At 42.0% G+C, this 16,935-nt stretch overlaps 1 protein-coding gene across 1 annotated transcript; it reads right to left on the minus strand.

Annotated features, from left to right (window-relative positions):
* Positions 1 to 7: 7 nt before the first annotated feature.
* Positions 8 to 15,529, minus strand: trpc1 (transient receptor potential cation channel, subfamily C, member 1). The gene is made up of 13 exons (XM_003439212.5): positions 14,607 to 15,529; positions 13,634 to 13,788; positions 13,446 to 13,547; positions 13,125 to 13,327; positions 12,182 to 12,313; positions 11,817 to 12,012; positions 10,515 to 10,851; positions 8,528 to 8,667; positions 7,877 to 8,023; positions 3,099 to 3,283; positions 1,205 to 1,406; positions 631 to 825; positions 8 to 540 (listed from the first exon to the last, which is right to left on the minus strand). The coding sequence occupies exons 1-13, from the start codon at positions 14,770 to 14,772 to the stop codon at positions 313 to 315; spliced, it is 2,388 nt and encodes a 795-aa protein (XP_003439260.1). The 5' UTR covers positions 14,773 to 15,529; the 3' UTR covers positions 8 to 312.
* Positions 15,530 to 16,935: the final 1,406 nt, after the last annotated feature.

The following is a 16,935-nucleotide window of genomic DNA, read 5'->3' on the forward strand; positions in this document are numbered from 1 at the left end:
TTTTTTCTTAAATCTTTATTTATCTATTGAAAACAATGGCTTTTTTTTATTTACAAAAAAGGTTACATAGCTGAGTAATAGATAGGAGGCCTGAGTCTGGAGGCTTTGGTGAAGGATACATATTTGTCTAGTTAAGTTCCAGGCTTAAAAGTGAGGTTTAATAGCCTCTGTGACTCAAAAGAGCAGAGTATTTTTTTTCTTTCTATTATTTTTTTTTTTTTGCACATGCTCGGGTCACACAGCATCCCAGATAAACAAGAAGCAAAGATTTTGTCAAGAGGACAGGAGGGGAAAGAATAACAAGTCTTTTTTTTAGCTCCTTGGGTAGAACATGGCATATTTGGAGGTCCGGAAACCCAACAGGTCCCTCATCTCATTGCGAAACTTTGACAGGTCTTGGCGAAGGTCGTTCAGATTTTCCACCGTGGCCTGGTCTGTGCTCTGCATCTTCTGCCGGGTGGAGGTCAGGTAGCGGTGAACTAGACAGCACATGATCTTCTGGTAGTTCTCATCCCGCTTCTGCTTCAGGTTCTTCCACTCCTGTAAGGACAGCATTAAAACAGAGGGTTATTTGTTGAAGATTAGAAGATGGGTTTGAATCAAACTTTTACAATATTGTTTATCTCTCACCTTCAGACTGTTCTGTCTCTTCACTTTGCCCTTCGAGGTGTGTGAACAGATCCACTTGCTTAGGCTGGTCACCAAGTAGCAGACAGTCTTTGGAGAAGGGAGGATGTTTAAGGGTGGAGGCAGCGTGCACTTGTCATCAAAGTAGCTGAGCCACAGTTTGGCCCGGGCAAACTTCCACTCTTTATCCTCGTGATTCTACAGGAGTCCAAAAGCCAATAAGAACACTTAAGAACGAAGGAATGTTGGAAAACTTTCATGCATTTAAACTTTCACACACAGTTTTACAGGAGGAATGTTGAAAATGCAAAACCACCACACAGTGGAAACTTAGGGGAACAGATTTTTGTGAAAGATAAGTTGCACTTAGCGTAATCAAAATCAAGCAGGCTTTCAAAGCAAAGAGCGGTTCCAAGGAAAGAAACTAGCTAACATCTGTGCAACAATTCAGGGCTACTTTGAGGAAAATTAAACCTTAAAAGTAAACGAAAACAGTCGGAGCTTTCAGCGCCAGGACAAATTCAAACTGCCCGTGACAGCAGTGAGACCATCAGCGCCAAAACTTATTTACACTTACAGCAATTTGCCTGAAGCTTTTATGGAGCATGGCCACCAGCAGCTTGGTCAGCACAATAACCACCACGATGTTGTAGGTGCCTATGATCATGGCGCCGACAAAAGAGCGCAGCTCCTCTGTGTAGCTGATGCGGGTGACGAAGAGTGCAACGTGCGCCAGGGAGAAGATGTACCAGAACAGTGCATAGCAGGTCCCCATAAATCTGCAAAAGAGACGAAGCTAGTACGTGTGCAGGTCAGATATAAACATACAACCCTGTCTCCAAAAAAAGATAAGAAATAAATACAAACCTACATTTACATAAAAAGAACTTCCTAGAAAGTCTTTCATAAAAACGAGGAAGGGTTCAGGACTCTTCGAAACGCTATGTGGGGAAATATTTTAAGAATAGCATTTCTTATTGTAAAATTGCTAGGGGGCATGCAGATACATTTATCTACAAATATCACTTTATTAGAAGATTAAGACAGTGGTTCTTAACCTGGGTTCAATCGAACCCTGGGGGTTCGGTGAGCCAGTCTCAGGGGTTCGGCAGAGCCTCCGCCGTGACATGCACAGCTCATTTTGTGCACCAGTAAAAAAACATATCTATGTCTTGAATTTGAAAAAAATCATATTTTATTTTTCACTAAAGAGGGGTTCAGTGAATGTGCATATGAAACTGGTGGGGTTCGGTACCTCCAACAAGGTTAAGAACCACTGGATTAAGAGAATCTGGAGAAATCTCTGTACACAATGAAAATGGCTGAAAACCAATATTCAGCGGTCATTATCTTTGGGCCTGCAGGCATTAAAAAACAAACACAATTCTAAAGTGCAACAATTAGTCAGTTCAGGGGTTGTTAACATGTGATTTAAGCAGATGCATGTGCCAAATTTTCTGAAATGTGTCACTTCAAATGCAAAACAATTTCTCCTTTGGTTTAATTTTTTTAACTGAACGTAGGATTTAAATGATTTGTTGTTAAGCCGCTCTAAACTGAGGTGTGCTCCGATGCACAAAATGTCAAAAGAGAAAAGCAAGCAGAGAGAGACAAGAGCAATCTGACTGCTGTGCAGACTTTATTACACAACCTGCACATGACTGACTACTTCAGAGCTTAATAAGATTTACAAAGCTTCCAGGGAACACAGATGTGCTTACCCATCTGTAAAAAAGGTGTAATCTGCACAATTACATAAAAGACTACTTTCAAGTTTTAAAAAAAGGATTATGTGTCACGTCACCTATCAGTTATTTTTGTTTTTATACTTTTACATGAAGATGGAAGGTGAGGGAGAGTTTTCTTGTGATGCTTCTGATGTCTTGTCTCATCTTCACAGCTTGTGCTGCAATTTTCTCCTAAAAATCTGACTTGAATGGTAACATTTACAAGTTTTACTCTGTGTATTGTATAGATTTCTGTGTATTTCTTGTATTTTTTAAACACACTATTTGTATTATTAACATTTGTCTCTGCTTATGTTAAAAATCACTGTTTAGTTTCTGTCCAAATTCTGTGCTAAATTAGTGTTTTCCATGTACATGAATTGAAGAATGTATGAGCTACACAGTGTGTATTTTTATAACAGTCCTTTCATATGCACTGGCAGTGCCTCATAGGCTTTTTAAACTATGTTGACTTATCTATTTTTTTTAGCTCTGAAGAAGGCACCCTTGTACTTAGACTTCACAGTACTGAATAAAGTCTGCGCTGCATAACTGTCAAAGTGCTCCCACACTTTGCTGTCTCTTTCAAAGTTATGATCTAATTTTACAGTATATAAAGATCACGTATGCTTATAAACATATATAAAGGTTTTATATAACCTCCAACATCCCTCAACATATACACTAAACACTCATCATTGACGCCATCGCTGTCCAAAATGACAGAATGAGGTTTGCCCATACGTGTGGAATGCGTCATTGCTCTGCTGCTCGCAGAAGATGCCCCCGCAGTCCTTGGGTGGATTGTTTTCCTTATCTTTCTGGTCCTTCCCATAGAGCTGGGTGAGTCCAATGGTGAAGGAGAATAACACAAGCAGGAAGAGGCCCAAAAACTTTCCAAACTCCTGCAGCATTTGTCCCATGGAGATCTAGCGAGAGATGAACATTTTCCTGTTAATCTTGTGCTGCTTGCTCTAACAGCTTTCTCAAAGAAATCTCAATAATCTTCATCAGCCTTTAAGCAGCTGGATTGGATTAAACTTGACTCTGGTTAATGTCTGCTCTGAACAACACTGGCCTGAAATGAAAACAACCAAGATATTACAGTATCACATTCTCTGTGCTAAGTAGATCTCCCTTTAAAACACCAATCAATCAAGTTTATTGAAAGTCTGGGTAATGTTAGAGACTTAGAAGATTTGATAAACTAGATTTTCTATGTTCTCTAATCAAATAACTTTTGTGTAACTGGACTGTGATATTTTAAAAGTTATCTAATTACACATTAATTAGACACACTTACAATTACAGTATATTAGAGTGCAACTCTCTGATTTTTAAAATGTCACAGAAAGTGTAAATTATGTAAAAGTAACACTGTAGTACATTGAAATTCAACTATAGTCCAGCAGAATTTGTTTCTACTTTGTATACTGAATTTTTACTCTAGTAGTTCTTTTCAAAGCCATTCAGACTTTAGAAAGACGCATGCTTGCACTGCTTCACCACTCATGGACCACTCATAGTGTGGTTTTTCACCCATGTTCAGATTTAGTAGTGGTTCCTCAGGGAAGAGGAAGAAAACCTACTTATTCTGGCTGCTAGAGTTCTCTCAACCTACCTGAAGAAACACAGAGACAAACACGGAGGAAACCAGGAAGAGGACGAGAACACAGAAATCTTCTTAGAGCATTGGAAACCCACTATTTACAGGCCTGTGTGGCATATCTGTTTATAAGGACCTCGAGATGGTCAAACAAGGTCAGAATACACTCTTACCCTTACAAAACACAAACACATATAAAGTGTCCAGTGTAAGAGAAAACCACTCTGACTGCATGACGAATCATGATGTTTGATGAATGGTGAGTACAGAGTTTGTGCTCGAACCCAGGGAGTCTATTTGAGAAAGTTTGGTCTGTTCAGGTGATTTATTCCCCCCCAGTGTATTCATCTGCCACTTTGTACACATCTGATTTAGGAGATGTGGGCGCTCCCTGCCTGACAGATATCCTAAACTGGTTACTGTACAAACAGAACAGAAATATAGCAGGTTATTACCTCCTCACCGTGACTGGAGGTCTAATGCATACCTCAAATAAATCTAACCAAAGATACTCAATGCAGCACTGTTAGATAATGAGAGGAAATTTTATGTTATTTAATTTAGAGACTGAAAATTAAACGCATCTATTTATCCATCCATTTTCTCAACTGCTTGTTCAATTTTGGGTTCCTGAGGCTGGAGCCTATTCTAGCTGTCACAGGGGAAAAGGCGGGGTATCCTCTGAGCAGGTCACAGTACATCAGAGGGCTGATACAGAGAAACAGGCAGCCACTGAAAGCCCACATTAACACCTAAAATCAATTAACAATTTCCATTCCACCTAACAAACGTATTTTTGGAGTGTGGCAGGAAGCCACAGTGGGCACAGGGAGAAAATGCCAACTCCACACAGAAAGCGCCCAGCCAGTCTGCAGATGTCGACGACATGGAAATGTATGAGGCCTCATTTAGTCAGGTCAGGATTCACCTACTTTACAGCAGGCAGAAGACTATGTTGGTGGGTCTCTGCTGAGTAGCCAGTTGAAACAGCCATATACCATTCTAGTTTCAGTAAACACTGACATTCCCGCAACAAAAACAGCTTTGCAGCTAAACCAAATGTAGTAAAGTAAATAAAAAGGAGGCTACAGCTCTGATGGTGCTGGATTCATCCTGAGATTTGTTCCTGTTGATTTCACTGCAGAAACTGTGAAATCGGTGCAGCAGCTCAGCAGTTTTGGGTCCTGAAAACTGTTAATGTTAAATATAGTGTCAGGGACCTGAGTCTGAGCGACCCAGGGTCCATGAGCAGTTATGGACTTTTATATATCTTGTAGATATGTGTGCTGCGCTGTGCTGCTGTCCGTGGGTTTTTTCTATGCTTGTGTGATAGATGGGTGTGTGTGGGTGTGGCTGAGTTCTGGGTTTCAGTCAGGCCTGATGGGTGTGGCCCTGACAGGTGGCTGGCCACACCTGAAGATCATCACACACACCTGGAGCTGATCAAGCCTCGTCGGGGAGCTATTTAACAGTGTGGCTGAGCGCTCCTTGGCGTGGGATTGTTGTGTGAGACTCCACGTTAGTGGTCTTTGTGAGCCAAGTTAAGTGAGTGCATGCCTGCAGTGGTTGAGTGTCCTGATGGTTGCTTCTTTGTTATTTTCTCCAGGAAGGAGCGTGGAAGACAAGAGCAGCGAGAGGAAGAGCACGGCGCACGGACTTGTGGGTGGAAGACACAACACGGGGGTCAAGGGAAAACACGGGGATTTATTATTCTGTGGATTATTTACACCAATGTAAATAAACGCACTGTTTATCATAAAGAGTCTAGCATTTGAGTCCTCCTTTCTCCAACATCCCCACAGCTTGCCCTGGCAAACCGTGACATATAGTAGTTGTCCCAAAGAAATGTCAAAAGATGTAAACAGTTATTCGGCCAGCATTGATAGCAAACTCTGTAGAGACTGATCACAATCTTTATGGCCTCGATTTAATGGAATTAAAGCGGGATCCTGCTCGTGTGTAACATTACAGCGGTTTGAAAACGTTAAGAAAGGAGGCCTCATTCCTTAGGTTTCTTTAATGGAAACTGAATCTGAAAGTATTTCATAAGCTGTACATTTAGGAGACAGACTCAGTTCAGTTTAATGCTTGCTAACAACCTCTAAAGTTCATCCGTATACCTTTAGCATGACTTATTTCTATTTCTCTTACACACACTCAAATATCCCAGCTGACTCTCAGTTAGCCTATGGCACATTAATGATGTCAGTGAGGTTAAGTCTGGGCCGTGATAAACCCACACCACAGACGCATACTCCCACTTTCAGTCACTCTTTCCAAACTCAGTTGGGGGCAATACCCGCCAGAAATATGAGCTGGCCTCTTCAGGGCGGGCAGAATGAGAGAAACGTTCATTACTCCAACCCACATAGTACTGACTCACTGTCTGTGTGTGTGTCCATGCATGAGCAGGGGTACGCCTGAGTACAGCTGGACTGAATCCTACCATGCCAGATATCACAGGAGTGTGGAAATGTGTGGGTGCGTGTGCATTAGAGGAGAGGTGTGTCTGCCACGTGAGTGCGAGTACGGCTGCGAACACGCCAAACCAAACCAAATGTATTTTCAAAGCTGATTTTCCATCCTGGCAAGCCAGACAGTTATGTCACAGAGTGAAGAAGAAGGGCGAGAAGAAGAAAAAACGAGAGTGAAGCAGGAAGAGCGTAGCTGAAAAATGCTCATTAAAAAGCTACAGAGCACCCTGACTGTTTTATAAGTCAACCACAAACAGCACCTCGAAATAATGACAGGAAGGACTGACCTCACTGCGCACCTCAAGAGTTCTTTACGCTTTAAAAGTCACACTTTGGGAACAATGAACCTCACATTTGCTAACAAAAATTCAGATAATGGCAGGCTTCATGATTTCCCTCTGCCAGCTGGATAATAATATAAAATCTGATATGATAGAACGGGACACCTATGGCGCCTGAGTAGAAAATATGCAAACCAGACTTCTGGCTTCTCCGGAGCTACAAAGAAATTTCCAATATTCAATCAAATGTAGTCATTTGGATTTCTTTTACATTTCAAAGACAAAAGTAAAACTACTTGGCTAATAACTTCTATAACCTTTTGCAAATGGCAAGAAAATGCAAGCTAATTCTGGTTGGCATTATAAGCTAAAACAGGCTAATCAAGTGAATCCAGTGCAGCTTTTCCAGGCTTCGAGAAGCCTTAGGGAATATTTTTCACTTGGATATTGAATATTTTCCACAGTGCTCCATTGATATATTTTCTATAAGAGATGCTCCTTGTCAGAAATGTCAGACAATAAATCCAATTTTGATATGAAAAGAAAAAAAAAACATCTCACAAGTGTATTTAATAAGAGCTTCCCTTCTCTGCCCTGCACTTATTCCCATGCAGCCAAAATCGTACACATCGCACATACTTAAATAAATCAACTGTGTCCAATGTGAAGGCAGTCATTCATATAGATGATAGCAGTATGGCGGTGTATATGGTAAATAACCTGCAAATCCTTTTTCAGTTTATAATGAGCGCATTATCAGAGCAGAACACATTAATCTAGTGCCTCAGTTCACTGTGCTTATACTTAATGCTTATGATGATGGTTATGCTGAGCACAGCTGGTGTGATGCTTAGAGTTGGCTCGCCCTGGAGTGTTCACATCCACTAACAGAGGAAGAGAGTGGGTGGTGTGTGTCTGTGTGTGTGGCGTCCGGGACAAAGATAAAATAAAAAATTAAAAATAAATAGGCGAAGCAGTTTTATAATCATTACATAACTATTAGGCCATTTTTTCTCATTAAAGGGCTTTACAGATATATCACTTAAAACCCTCAGGGATCACAGTCAAATCTCATTGTTGCCTGCTTGCACTGAGTGAGAATCAAGCCTCTCTACAAAACACTCACAGCTACTTTAATGTATATGCCAACTGTTTTCCTACCTGTAGAGGGCCCAGTATGGAGCTCGTGGTGTACATGAAGAAAAGTCGCAGGTAACTAAGAACGTTGGCAAAGGCAAACAGTCCCTCGGCCACCAGGATGGGATGGAAGGCATCCCAGTCCTTCCTGTTCTGCTCCTGATCTTTAAACTGCAGATCAAGCAAAGAGATTCAGAGAAAGATACACATCTGAATGTACTGTCACCGTCTTTAAATGTCATAGAAGGCATTGTTTTTCCAAAGGACACTGAACACTACATATTTCTATAGCACTGTGCAAGTCTTGAGCCACCCCTCGTTTCTTTATGCTTTCCAAGAAGCCAGATTTCTACTTAAAGAAATGACACGAGAACTCGAAACAGAAGTCAGACCTCTATTTCAAAACTGTTTGGCTGTGTGTGCTCCGTCTACTGCCTTAGGTGAGCCACATTACACCTTTATCAATCTTAATGGTGCATTAGAAAGCTCAATTCCTAGAATAGCTTTGCCCAGCTTTCAACTTGATCTGAGATCTAATTGAAAAAACAGATGAAAACACCTCCCTGGAGTGTAGTGTTAATATGCAGAATGATGAATCACAAGCATTATTCCACGAAAACTTAAATCTAATTATCTATCCATTAAATGTAAGGAGTGTGCGCTATGTGTCTGTACCTTGCTATGAGCAACAATCTTCAGAGCAAAGGTGGCTAAGTAGAGGGAATTCATCACAAAACTCAGCTGGTTCCTAGACTCTTCCAGAAAGTCTTCCAGCCCCTCATACCACAGACGCTTCACATCTGACCACACCATTCCTATAGGGGGAAAAAGAATCCACCATCACCACGTACACACAGACGTATACACACACACACACACCAGTGGAAAAAGGATGTCATCCACAACATTTTAAAATCCCTTCAAGGCTCAGCCATCAGTCATCTCACAGAGAGAGCCCGGGGGAAACAGGAATGTGTGAGACACAGAAATCAAGAGATTAATGTGCTGAAAATGTGTCATCTGTGGGATTTAGGGAGGTGCGTGGAATTTAATTAAGATGGGTTAGTGTCTTTTTGTGTTTAAATGGCATTTCATCAATTCTAAATGTACAAAAGGAATAAAAAAAATTACTCCAGGTGCAAGTTAACGTTTAGCGGCGATTTTTCTATGCCTTGATTCAGAAACTGTTACAGTAGCCAAAAACCTGACTGATCTTTCCTTTTGTTTTAACTGAAAAGAAAACAGATGAGCGAAGAGTCTACGACAGAAATCCAATTATGTTTTTTTTTTTTTGCACACACACACACACACACACACTTAGATAGTGAGAGAAACATCCAAACACATATGCATACATGTAGCCTAGTGCACTCAGTCTCATAGCATCTGAGTTTCCCATTAACGTGAGGCCTCTGGCCCAGGGGAATACCAGGATGGTGGGAAGAGGAGAAAGATGATAGGAGGCGGGAAAGCAAACAATGGAGAGCAAAAAGAAAAAACAAAAAAGTGATGCAACTCTAAGAACTCTCCTTCCCATTCTGATGACATAAGGCAGGAGGCTGTCTGAGACCAGTAACCGTTAGTAATCTCATTCCTCCCATTTAACTCATCTTGGGTGATGTGTTGATGCTGCAGGGATACTGTGCGCCATTGCCTCTTACCTTGGAGTTAAGGCTGTTTTTAAAATGAGGCAACCTTTAGAAAAAAAATGCGGACTTTGGTGAAGTTTATCTTTGATGCTGCTCTTTTGCAATGCTTAAGGAAATGTTCTCCCTCTAGTGGGCTATCGTAGCCCATGGAAAACCCCATTACGCTTCTTATCTAATGACTGAAAAACTGATGTCAATCCTGCAGTGTACAAACTAAATTGACAATTACCCCACAGCACAGCACATCACTTTATATCATTGAATAATAGATGTCAATTGCTTGTAAATCCTTTTACATCCTGTCACATGAAGTTACTGGGAAGATTTATTAAAGAAAGAGCTGAAACCTAGATGCTGTGGTCGTGATGCTTTGTCTCTGGTGGAAGTGGCTCGGAGTTTTTGCAACCAAGAGACAAACATGCCTACTGAGGAAGCAGAGCCATTAAAGAGACTGAACGGCCGTGTTAATGGTTTCTTGGCAGAAGGGTAAGGTAAAGAGGCAAAGTCAATTTCCAGCTGTCACTATCCGTCCTTTTTCTGAAAAGATAGCTGGTGTATGTGTGAATATGTTTGCACGGCTGTGTGTTGACTTCATTGATACCAGCACTCAGAAGGGCCACAGGGGGGAAAGAAGAAGCTGCAGTTTCTTTTCTATTGTGCTCAATTAGAAGCAGGGCTGACGGATTTAATCCGGTCAAGCCGGGCTTTCTGTCATTTGGTGTAGAAACAGCCGTTTGTCATGTAATGCCTGATGTGATTATGGACACGGGATACTGGACTTTAGCCAGATCATAACAGGAAGCGCTCATTTTCACTACACCATGTTACCATATTAACCTTTAGTTTGTGGGACTGGGTTTTGACTCTATTTCTAGTTCCTTAATGTGCATTAGGAGATAGATAAGTATTAAATTATCGAAGCACTGAAATATATAAAGCACAATAACTACATATAATGCATGACACGCCTCTGGAAACAGCATTATGTGTTAATTACGGGGTAAAAATCTGACCTATGATCCAGAGGATGAGCAGGTAATCAATCATCTCAAGAGCGGGGCCCATCGTGTTCTTCTTGTTCTCGTTGTAGACCAGAGAGTACAGGTTAAGCAGCAGCAGGAAGGTGAAGTAGGAGGCGCTGTGGATGATGAACTTAACGAAAGGGGTATGGATTATTTGGCCAACACGGGAGCGTGGCACCAGAAGGTAGCAGACAGAAAGGAGAGGCCAAAGCATGGCCACGCTCAGAACTGTGGCCATTTTTAGACAGGTGTGCTTGCGTCGGTAGCTGGCCATCTCTCCAAACCAGACAGTGTTGAGGAACTGCTGACAGTTGGACTGAGCCACAAACTGTAAAAGGGACATAAAGAGAGAACGGCAGTTAAAGCATCTGTGGACACATGTTTAATACGAAAAACGAAAAACTTTACGAAAAATCAGCAAAGTGAAGAAAGAGTTCAAGATTTTGTGAGAACAATTCTTGGATTTCTGGGCATGATGATCATTTCACTGGAATAAATATGAAGCTACAGCCAGAAGATTAGCACAAAGACTGGCTCAAGAATAAATAGCTGTGTGATGCTGTGGATAGCTCCAACACCCAATCTACTTCCCCCTGTTTATGATCTAAGCTCTACTAATCAGTTGCAGAGTGTAATTTAAGATTTATCGCACAAACACGACAGCAGCATCAATCTCCTCCTCTAACTTTAGGCAACAGAACCAATAAACATGTCTTTTTTAAATTTCTGATACTCGTTAGGGATCGTCACAGGAGATTATCTGCCTCCCTCTTACTCTATCCCTAGCATCCTCTTCTGTCACATCAGCTCTCTGCACATTCTTGATTCTTCTCTGTGGTCTTCCTCTTCTCTTCCTATCTGACAGTTTTACAGTCACCTTTTTTCCAGTATATCCACTATGCCACCTCTACACATGTCCAAACCATCCCAGCCTTTTCGCTCTAACTTTGTCTCCAACAACTCAAGCTGAGCTGTCCCTCTGATGGACTCATTTCTAATCCTCCCTCTCCTGGTCACTCTAAATGAGCATCTTCAGCTTGGCTTCCTGTTATTTTGGCAGTGCCACTGTCTCCAAACCATACAACATAGCAGGTTTCACCACCAACTTGTAAACCTTCCCTTTCGCTCTTGCTGCTATCCTTCTGTCACAAATCAGGGCAGCCATTCTGACAATAAATAGGCGGTGGACACATTTGTTATTAGTCACACTGCCCTATTGCCCTCAGTAGCAACCTTATGAGTGTCTTCAGCAGCAAACAGTATGTTACTACCTGCCCGGTGATGTATGCAAACCTCTTTTTGGTTGTACTTGATGGCCAGTTTAAGTCGACTGAGGTTCATGCGGTCCTCCAGTAAGCCTCTCTTGTCAACATGATCCTCAGTGGATGTGTGGTTGAGAATCACTTCTAGCTCTCGAGAGTTTCGAGCCTGAGCCAGCAGGTCTTTGGCAAACATCTTGCACTGCTTTGCCAGTTCCTCATAGTCAGTTCTAGAGCAAATAAATTAGATAAAATAAGAGGATATTAAAAGGTTAAGATTCTTATCAATCTCAGGCTATAAAAGAAAGGATTTAAAGCATCGCTATACGTATTTACATCTGTTTACAGGCAAAGAAATTGGATTAACTCTCTGATGCATGTGCAGCAAGTTGACTCTACCTGAACTCCACTTCAACGAGACTGAGCTCCTTTAGGTCTGCGCTCAGCTCAAAGGCCCTGAGTATGGGATCTTCCTCTGTCAGCATGATGAGAGAGGGGCTGGCTAGGCATCGGTAGATGTCGAGACGGAACCTAAAACACGACCATGAACAGAAACGAGGCGGTTAAAAAAACAAAGGGGAGAGGTGGAAACATGACAGACTTGTGCAGACGGGAGAAGAAATCAGGAGAAACATTCAGTCCTCTATCTGTTTCATTTATACCTTCTTTCACCTCTATGTTGTTTGGCAGCCAAACTGCAGAGTGATTCATTTAGTGTACTGTGTGGGAGGCCACACTGCCCTGCACAGAGAAAAAAAAGGCCCCTGCGGAAGAGATCAGCAAAATCTCATCTGCAAGTCCGAGAAGGTATCAGAAACCAAGAACTCCTTCTTCCCAGAGGAACTGCTGCTGTTTTGCTGTTTTCCCTTAAATTAGAGTTTGTATTGATTTTGTATTTCAGTAAAATACCAATACTGACTCCCTACAGCTAGATCAGTCGAGCTTGACAATAACAGAGAAAATCTGGAGTCCTCTCGGGGACAAAGAGGATATTTTGGGCATTCATAGGACTGTAAAAAATGGCTAAAGCATTCCTAAAACCCAGTGTGTCATATCATTGACTAAATCATCGACTTCTAGGAGTAGCAGACTGGATTTTCAACCTGATGCTGTCAGTGAAACAAGAGGCTGCAATGTTTCACAAAAGCCACTTTACTTGGAGCAAAACTGGGTTGATTTGTTGGGTCAAAACAATCAAAACATCACCTACAAAACAGAAGTAGTATCGACTATTCCAATTTAAAGTAATTGACCAAAAAAATAGTCCTCTGGGGCTCTTAATGCACTCGTCTGCACAAAGTCAATGCTACTTAAGTATTTTGTGAGCTCTGGGTAACTGTACCTGGAGTGTCGTAAGCTGTCCTTCTTGTTTTTAACATTGCAGAGCGTGCACTCACAGCCAACAGCGTGAGGCCGGGGGAGAGAGATGTCCTGCTTGAGCAGCATGGTCAGGATCTCGTAGTTGTTCCTGTGGGCTGCCAGGATGACTGGAGCCACATCCATGGTGGTGGAATACTCTGGATTCTGGATGCGCTGCATCAGTTTCTGACAAGAGCATGGATTAAAAAAAAAATCTAAAATACTGTAGGGGAATTATAGATAAGCAAGTTTTTGCCTTAATGGTGTTTGTTTTCTTGAAAAAGAGTAATAAGAGCAGACTTACAGCAATAGAGGGCTTAGAAGATCTCCTTGGCCTGTGGTTAAGGAGAATGTCCACAGCTCCTACCACCTCTGAGTCTATGGCCACCAGCAAAGCATCTGTTGCCTACACAGAAAGAAATGCACGATTTTAGTGATGTAAATGATGTCTTGTGTATATTATTTTGCCCCAAGTCTGTGCTTTCTCGTTACCTGGCAGCCATACTCCAAGAGCAGCTGAAGGATGTCCAGATTCTCATTCTCGATGGCGATGGTCACTGCATCTCGGCCCAGCACGTCCACACAGTTGATGTTGAGCTCGCCGTGTCTGTTCTCCTCCAGCAGTTTCTTCACCATGTAGTAGTCACCTGAGAAGCAAGTCAATGACAAAGCAGCACATCATAAATGTGATCCACCTTGGCAAGTTCTCACAAAGGCGGATCCTTTGAAGAAGCGAAGCATTAGTCTAAGCGCGGTGCCAAAACGACACAAACACACAGCGCCGGTTATCAGGCGAGCTCTCTCAGAGAACAGGCTCGGCTCCAGCGGCAACCCTTAATCTTGTGTAACAATAACATCTCCCTCAAAGGACAATTTCTGTTGCTGGGCCACGTTTAGGGAGACTTTATATGGTCACAGTGGCAGTTATTGGCTTAGCACACCTCTGCCTGTACAATGTTCTCAACTTATCAATGAAATATTCTCCCGCCACGGTGACCAGTTGAGAAAACCCATGCCTCTTTGTTATTTTACACTTACACTGTCCACGTCTTGCCTTGCTGGCATTTAGCTTGTTTGCATGAACTTTCCATGTTGGGGTTTGTGAAACGTCAGGAGACCAGGGAGCGAAACTTAAAGTGGAGCAGACATTTAACTATTAACTGCCCCTTGGGTAAATTTCCACAGTATCCAAAGTGTGGGCAGCTGTGAGTGGTATACACTGGAGTGGGGGGATCTGTAATGATTGAGTAGTTTGCCAGCTGCTAAATGAGCCTGTATGACATCTGCCATGCTGTCACTCCGTGTGCGCTCTACCTCCTATATCAGACATGTAGCTTCAGCATCCCTAATGATCACAATAACGAGCTTCCCTCAGATCGTAGTCACGTGTTGCACGGACATCCCATTGCATTGCAAACAGGGAACAACAGCCCAGATATTAAATTAGACGAAACAAGAGCCAAACCTTTCTCGCATGCCAGCAGGAAGAGCTTCTCGTCCAGAGTCGTCTCCTCTTTCACTTCTCTCACGTCTTTCAAGGCCAGGAATTTGTCCGGAGAGGAAGCGTCCGTGCCATGGTACAGAGCTGCCATTACGACGGAGAGCGAGTACGGCAAGACGCTGATGTGCATCCCACTAGAAACCGACGACCATTACACGAGAAATCCCGTCATATGCGATGACATGTGAGGAATGCTTCTGTAGTTGCGCAGCAGAGGTTTAAAGCGGCCGACTTAAACCAGTGTCAGTAATCGCTGGCATTACCGTCCCAGCTCCGGTGCGTGCGCTTTTCCCTTTTTGGGGGTTAAAATATCGCCTCCTGTAGCCCTTTTCGCACCATCGATCTCAAACGTGGGGTTAAAAAGTGTTCACGGCGACGGCAAGTAGACGAAACAACGCGGTCATTTCTCGCGGCGTGTTTACAAGCACCATCTTCTCACTCGCATCGCAGTGGTCCTGATGCTGCTGGCGAGGCGTGCACTGCGCATGTTTCCTCCTCCACCTGCTTGATCGTTTCGCAGGCGCAAAGCCTCTTCTCCGTGATTACGTAACAGTGCATCTTTGCCGTGTACAGTACACTGTGTAGATTCACAGCGTGTGAGCGTTCACTGTGACAGTGCATGCACATGTGCTGACTCTGAAGCATGCACGTAAACTGCACACACACAGCACGTTAAGCGCTAAAGACTGGGAGATAAAGACAGAAATCAGCAATGGTTGTGGCTCCTGCTCAGGTCACTTCCTGCAGTAATGTGGAAGTCCTGATGGAAATGCTGTGTTGGGACATGCATGGGTGACATTTAGTGCACATGGATATGGATATGGCGGCATATGGCCTCACATAATCCGTGACAGACTCTTAGGAAATACATCTGGTATCCTGATTCAGTGAAATCTCTTTATAATTATGCTGAAATGTAAACGTGTCTGTGTTTAAAGCACCTTATGTCAGCTTCTGTTGTTTAAATGTTCTATAGCCTATAGATGAAGTAAACAGTGATAACAAAAAAACATTTTTCATAGTGGATCTCTTGGATATACGTTTTATTTCCAAAAAAGTATTTTACACAATGAGTGGGCTATATTGCACTTAACAGAGAGAAACAAAGTATCAGTCATATTGCACTAGTATCTGATACTATCATTGTTTTCGAGACTTTTGCTTTTGGAATCAATCCACCCACTTTTAACAACCTGCAAAGAATATTGCTAAGAAATGCTGTAACCACTGAAAGAAAGGGTTTAATATGGACTGGAATACAGTTTTAGGGCACATGTACTTCATTCAGTTCATTCACTACAGAAAAGCAATGAAGAAGTGAAATCAAAAGAAAGCACAAAATGTAACAAGCCTTCACATCCAACTCAATAAGCCATAATGAAGTGACAGTGAGTCAGCGTGCTTAGTGATAAAGCATTGATAATTAATGCTCAGCTCTCTTATGCAGGCCGAGTAAAGACCAAGATTATTATTATTATTACATTTGAAATCAGATGTCATTAAAGACGACCTTTGGTTTTTCTATAAATGTAACACAGTTGGCTTCTAAAATGTAGAAAGGTCTTTGTTTCTTTCTTTTAAAAAAATAAGAAATGTGTGAATATTGAATATTGGCTTGCAAATCATCACCACACACATTTCTGATGATGTAAGCCAAATATATTACTTTACTCACCACGCTCAGCACTTGCACTGCCAAACAGAACAAATACCATGCACTGAAACAGAAGTAATTTCCTGGGCGGGTTTCTGTCACTGTGTGAATACATGTTGAAAATAGGGCGTGGAGGGAAACGTGCACTTTCAGTATTCTCTGCTGTGTTTTTGAGTTCACTGTTTGACTTGATACAAGAAAAACACATTCAATGAAGGGCTCTTTGCTTTCCAACGGCACCGAATCCTAATATGGCTTTTGTTGTATGAAGTTTTATAAACATCTGTAAAATGCAGGTGGAATGAAGCGGTTGCACAGTAGGAAAGGTTTCATATTAAAAACAAGCTTCCTTATAAAAGAATAAGATTAAACGATTTTTCTTAAACCAAGCTCCATTAACACCATACACTTATATTTTTATCTATATGCTTGCACACTGAAAAACGAATATAAATTAGTATGTCATATGTATGATTAATATATTTGTTCATGATGTGGAAGTCTGCTGTTAAGTAGATCCTTTTTAAGGGTGGGACCTCAATGCTCCAGCAGAGGGCAGTCTGCACAAAGGTATTTCGCTGTAGACACCCGCATTGGATGAGAAAATAAAAATGAAGATATATTGAAAGCACACGTTAC

This window comes from Oreochromis niloticus, linkage group LG9, assembly GCF_001858045.2.
Source record: "Oreochromis niloticus isolate F11D_XX linkage group LG9, O_niloticus_UMD_NMBU, whole genome shotgun sequence".
NCBI lineage: Eukaryota > Metazoa > Chordata > Actinopteri > Cichliformes > Cichlidae > Oreochromis > Oreochromis niloticus.

Bases quoted from the DNA above. Each gene is read 5' to 3' on its own strand.
- trpc1 (XM_003439212.5), bottom strand. From the start codon at position 14,772: ATGCACATCAGCGTCTTGCCGTACTCGCTCTCCGTCGTAATGGCAGCT. The intron at 3,284-7,876 runs GTAGGAAAACAG...ATCTCTCGCTAG, and splicing joins CCATACTGGGCCCTCTACAG to ATCTCCATGGGACAAATGCT. The intron at 541-630 runs GTGAGAGATAAA...CTGTCCTTACAG, and splicing joins AGAGACAGAACAGTCTGAAG to GAGTGGAAGAACCTGAAGCA.